General features: G+C 35.1%; 1 protein-coding gene across 1 annotated transcript; it reads left to right on the plus strand.

Annotated features, from left to right (window-relative positions):
• Positions 1-1,890: 1,890 nt before the first annotated feature.
• On the plus strand, positions 1,891-4,816 carry bmp15 (bone morphogenetic protein 15). The gene is made up of 2 exons (XM_077229477.1): positions 1,891-2,325; positions 3,211-4,816. Exons 1-2 carry the CDS (start codon positions 1,980-1,982, stop codon positions 4,017-4,019), a joined length of 1,155 nt encoding a protein of 384 aa, XP_077085592.1. The 5' UTR covers positions 1,891-1,979; the 3' UTR covers positions 4,020-4,816.
• Positions 4,817-6,088: the final 1,272 nt, after the last annotated feature.

Here is a 6,088-nt window from a genome sequence, read left to right on the forward strand (position 1 = left end):
TAGGCTTTTTATATTTTATACTCCGCAAATCTAAAAACATGAATGTAAATCCCTTATTAACAAATTGACACAAAAAACATTGATAAACAACAGATCAATCTTTTCCAGAGACACAAAATTAGTTCAGTTAACCTAAAAAAACAGGTTTTACTAAGTCTCACCAACATTAAGGACTATAGGCCTACTCACATTAAATGACAAAATTAAGAGGAGCATATAAATTAATTTAATATGTTGAGATGGGATTAGGCTAAATCTTCTCAAGACAGCTGAGTCACACTGTATTATTGTCATTTGTGGAAGTCAATGTGTTTATGCATATTTTTACTTGAGTAAAATGTCATTTTTAAAGAGCTCTTATGTGTTATGAACTGTATTTCCACATGCACTGGATATACATTTTTGTATTAACAAAAAAGAAGAGCATGTTACAAATAGTACAGTATTTAAGAAAATACAACAAAAGTATATGAGTTGCACACTAGGGGGATAAATGTAGATCTACATAAAGACATTGAAACCTTTAGAAACAAAAGAGTTTTAACTGCTTTTTGCTTCATATAAAATCGAATTGAGTCAATATAAGCTCCATTACTTTCTTAAATTATATAAAACAGGGTTATTTACAGGAACATTTACATTTGTGAATATGGAATTTTGCCATTAAAAGAATAACATTTATTATATAAGCCTGACTGTGCTTGTCTCTATAATTCTCCATAAGACCAAATAATAGATGTTTCCAAAACAACACAAACTGGTCATCAATGTTTTTTGTGATAAAATCACAAACAGTTTGCCAATGGTCTTACAAATGAGCAGTGCCAAAATAAATGAACCACAGTTTCAGAGCAACACTAAAGTGCAATTAAAATCAATATCGCTTTTAAATTTCACAAAGTAATGTTTAACTGGTTAAATGTTATATATAATTATGAATGATACCTCCTTAACTTTGTTTGTAATTAAATATTGATTAGGTATAAGCCAAACCTTTTTCCACACAATATTCCCTGTCAATTGATTCCAGTATGAGTAAATATAAGGCAAAGACACATTGTTTCTTTGAAATAACGCTCTTATGGATCTGTTTTGTGAGTTAAGGGAAAAACAAATATTACCTACATAAGAACTTACTTTAGTAGGTGGGGACCATTGTTGAATAGGCTATTAAGTCTTTTCTGACAGCATACAGATTTCAGTAGAAATTGCATCAAAAACTTTTGCATAGTCCCCTGGTGTTACAGGAATCTTATAATGTGCCAAAAACTCACTGTAAGTGAAAAGAAAACCATTTAAATAAAATAAAATATGATGCCATTATCAAACCATTATTTCAAAAACAATGATTTACGTTTATATAATATATCCTTATTATTACATGGGCTATGTAATACTTAGTCCATGTGGTGAAAAGTTGTGCTTGAAAATCAAGGGCCATGATAAAAAGGCCGGGCGATTACATTCTGATAATTTAACTGGTATTTTGTCAATGTTATAATCAAAATTAAGAAGAAAATTTATATTAGGCTACCAACGTTAGAAAGCATATGGGAAGGGATAAAGTTTCAAATGGAGTAAGGATTTCTAACAACCTGACTAAGCCAATTTACTTTAAATTTATAATTTAACTTTTCAAAATCCCCAAAATTTAGGCCACCACTTTCATATGAATTCATAATAATTGTTTTCTTAATGTATTTTGTTTTCCCATATAAAGTCAAATAGATTTCTCATAAGCCACTGATTTAATTTCCTTTTTGTTTTTTTCAACAATAGGATTGAAATTTAGTAAACACCTTTTGTGTAGGCTAAATGACACCCAACTTTTGATAGGAGATTGAGCATGACGTCACACGATTAGAGGCGCACCAAAAAGGTTGTCATCATCAGGTGATGTTTAGGTTGAATTCAGCCCGCTGATTGTCTTAGACGATGGTAGCCTTCCAGGTGGCACTCGTCCGTACGAGGGGCTAAACATGAAGGCTACCAGCAGTCACAACTGTATGAGACTCTGCGTACTGTCGTGTTTGTTTGTGCTGCACATATCTACGCGCGTGGCCGGAACCATGTCTTCTCCGTCACATTTTGGCGTCGCCAGCAGAGAAGTTCGTCAAAATCGACACCCAAAACAGAGGAACTCTTATTTTAAACATCTCTTAGAAAGCCAAACTGATGATGAAAGTATGCGTCTGATGTTAAGTCTGTACAGGATGGCGGCGGATGCAGATGGACGACCGAAGCAGCTCAAGTTATTTGGATCCAACACTATAAGGCTGCTCAAAGCGTCCACGACTGAAAAGCACTTTCTCCCAACCTCAAATGGTAAAGCACTCTCTTATCTCATACACGTCCATTATGAATACATCTAGACATTATTTTGTCCTTATTTGCATCCTTAAAAATAAAATTGGCATCTATTGTTCAATGAAGAACATTTACCTTTGCAAGGTTCTTTATAGTGAAAATTATTTAAAAAAAAAAGATTATTAAAACATTCACACTACACTCTTAAAGCGGTAGTTCATCCAAAAATGAAAATTGTGTCATTACTTACCCAGTCTCAAGTTGTTCCAAACCTCTATGAGTTTCTCTCTTCTGTTAAACACAAAAGAAGATATTTTAAAGAATGTTGTTAACCAGAAAGTTGACGACATCCATTGATTTCCATTGTAGAAAATAGTGAGTAAATGATTGCAAAGTTTTTATTTTTTTGTGAACTATCACTTAAAAAAGTTCTTTATTGGCATCTAATGTTCCATGAAGATTATCCATAAACATTTATGGAACCTTTCCATTCCACAAAAGGTTCTTTATTGTGTAAAAGAGTTCTTTAGGATTTGAAAGTGTTCTTAGTAAGAAAAAAATGGTTCTCAGAACTGTTCGCTGAAAGGTACTGTGATTAACCAAAAATGGTTCTTTTATGGCATTGCTTTGAAAACCTCCTTTTGAAAACTTTAATTTTAAGAATGTAAGAAAAAAATGGTTCTTTTAAGAACTGTGCACTGAATGGTTTTTATATGGCATTGCTGTGGGGAAACAAAAAACCCTGCTGGAACCTTTATTTTTAAGAGTGTGCTGTGCACATTAGCCCTTTAAGTATTATGATAACTATTAGATGTGTACTATTAGATGTGTATTAATCTTGGCCCATTGTTTTATCATTTATCTTCATTTTCTCTCTCCTATCTGTAAATCCTACTGGACTAGACCTTCAGTATACCTACACAGTGAAATATGAACTGAAAAACCTCTTGTTGGACAAACTGGTGAAGGCGTCTTTTATGCACCTGAGGTCTCATGTGTCATCCCGTCATCCTTTTATTTGTGAGGCAAGGGTCACGTCTCTTCAAGATCTTCCTGAAGGTGACCATGTCACTATGGGTCCTCGAAGCCTGTGGACCGAATCAGATGTCACAAACCATGTGTCAGAGTCAAAAGATGGTCAGGTATCCCTCTTAGCCCATTATCGATGCACTAAACCAAAGCATGCCAGGTCCATTACACATCGAAAATGCTTCCCACCTCAACACCATCTTCAAGCTCCTGTTTTGCTGCTCTTCTTGGATGAGAACAAGCAACCTTTGGAATGGGGGAAGTACTTCACGCCCCTTTCCCGCCCCAGGACCCGCCGGTCTCAGGAGCCGGGGAGCATCGTCTCTGACATCCCCAACTACAAGCAAGGGTCAAACAGCGTGGTCAAAAACCAGTGCAAGCTGCACTCCTACCACGTGACCTTCAAAGATTTGGGATGGGACCATTGGATCATTGCACCCCACAAGTACAACCCTCGTTACTGCATGGGAGACTGCCCTCGTATCCTGCATTACGGCTACAATTCTCCCAACCACGCAATCATGCAGACTTTGATCAGCGAGCTTGGTGTGTCCGATATCCCGATACCCTCTTGCGTTCCTTATAAATACAAACCTATCAGCGTGCTGATGATGGAGAGGGATGGAAACATAGTTTATAAAGAATATGAAGATATGATTGCAGACTCCTGCACCTGCAGATGACTTTGGGCTTTGGGTCAGATCAGGAAAACAATTGAATGGTGCTAAAGGACAATGTGAATTTGAACCAGCACAATTGAAGGACTCAGCTGAAAGAAATGGTTATATTGGGTTTGATTTGCCTGTTGCCATTGCTTGTGCATTACTAAGAACATTCACACAGCGAGGTTTGTGTTAAGACTTGAATTGTGGAGAGTGATCAATTCAGTCTCACCTCTCACAGTACAGACTTTTTAGGGATCTAAGTATGACTAACTGGATTCTGATTGGTGAATGAGTGACTATCATGTAATATTTCTTTTCTACTTACTCTTGTCTATGTATATCTTTGTTTCTTTCTGGTATGTTTGAATGTGACATCTTTTGTAATGTATTTATGGAGGGGGAATGAAATGGGAGAATTTTGGCACTTTATTGAAGACAGTGTACTGAAAAAAGGAAAACGGAGAAGAAAAAAGAAGCACGAAAGAGTGTTGTCTGTTGTTTAGGCCATAGAGTTGTTGCTGTTTCTCTTGTCTGCTGCATTTATACCCTCTTTCTGAAAACACAGATTTTGCCCATCTTTGACAAAGGGCATGGCCTTCGAAAGCAAGTGGAGAAAATAAGCAGAGGCTAATTTTGCACAACCTCAGTGAAGACATGCAGTAAGTGTATAAATGAGACTTAGATGTATTTATTAGAGGAGAAATGTCCATGCACCTAAATGAATGTTTTAACGTTATATTGAAAGATGTTGAAATAAAGTAGTTATTTTGTAAAAAAAAAAGAAAGAAAAAAAAAGAAGAAAGCAAACGTATAAATATGCTTGTTGTGTGGTCATTTGGTTCTCTTTTGTTTTGGTATTTCTCTTTTGTTTAGATTTGGTCAATAGGAGTCGCTGTCTCCTAGCTTTGTTTCTCAGCTCTAGTAAATGGAGATGGCAGGAATGCTGGTCTGAACTGGCTTCTTTGATGTTATAGAGCTTGTCTGGTGTAAAATTTGTGTGAAAGTTCATTTAGAACCTTATGCAAGTGTTCAGCCTCGATGCAATATCAGGACAAGATATGGAATAATACTTGAATGTTTTGAAAATACTTGTGTCAGCAGATAATGTATAGAATGCTAAGAATATGGTATCTTCCAACGAACAGGGAAATGTATAATCTTTAGTGTACCAGAAAAAAACCTACATTTAATAGAATGAGGCATATAACATAAAATTGTTCTATTTAGCATTTTGGGCATAGCAGATATGTATGTTTATTTACTGTGGAGAGAAGATATAGGCCTGGTTTCACAGAGAGGGCTTTGATTTGAGTCAGGGGTTGGCCTTGGTTAAATTGAGACATTTAAGTAGCTTTTATAAACATGCCTTAGGGGAAAAAAACATTAGTGGTGTCTACTTGAGACAAAAATGGTACTGACATATTTTAAGATATGTCCGTGCAAGTTGCTTTCAGTTGAAACATCTCAAACATGCATTTTATTCTGTGAAACCAGGCATAAAGTACTGTTGGAAGGTTTGGGATTGGTATTTGTTTTAATGTTTTTGAAAAAAGTCTCTAATGCTCAACTAGGCTGCAATTTGAAATTATGTTTTCTATTTTAATATATTTTAAGATGTAGTGTATTCCTGTGATGGCAAAGCTGACTTTTAAGCAGACATTACTCTCCAGTGTCACGTGATCCCTCTGAAATCAATCTAATTAGCTGATTTGTTGCTCAAGAAACAATTGTATTATCATGTTTTGTGCTGCTTAATATTTTTGTAGAAGCAACACTTTTTTCCCCTCAATATTTTATGATTAATGGAAAGTTCAAGAGAACTGCATTTATTTTAAATAATATAATTGTAATATAAAATTTATATTAATAGATATCAAATTTTCTCATGAATTAAAGTATTGATTTCATACAAAACGGTTGTACTGACTCCAACTTTTGAACAGTAGTATGAATGACAATTCTACCAAATGACAATTCTTTTTATATAAAACATTTTTTTAATCAATATTTGAGCCATTGTTGCTGTAGCATCCACACTTGGTTGGTTACACTTCCATTTCCAGTACTCATAATCAACCTAAAGTCTA

The sequence above is a fragment of the Siphateles boraxobius genome, unplaced genomic scaffold (assembly GCF_051911475.1).
Source record: "Siphateles boraxobius isolate OS27281-9 unplaced genomic scaffold, OSU_SipBor_1 130, whole genome shotgun sequence".
NCBI classification, from domain to species: Eukaryota; Metazoa; Chordata; class Actinopteri; order Cypriniformes; family Leuciscidae; genus Siphateles; species Siphateles boraxobius.

Coding starts and splice junctions, on each gene's coding strand:
- bmp15 (XM_077229477.1), top strand. CDS start 1,980: ATGAAGGCTACCAGCAGTCACAACTGTATGAGACTCTGCGTACTGTCG. Junction 2,326..3,210: donor CTTTCTCCCAACCTCAAATG/GTAAAGCACTCT, acceptor CTACTGGACTAG/ACCTTCAGTATACCTACACA.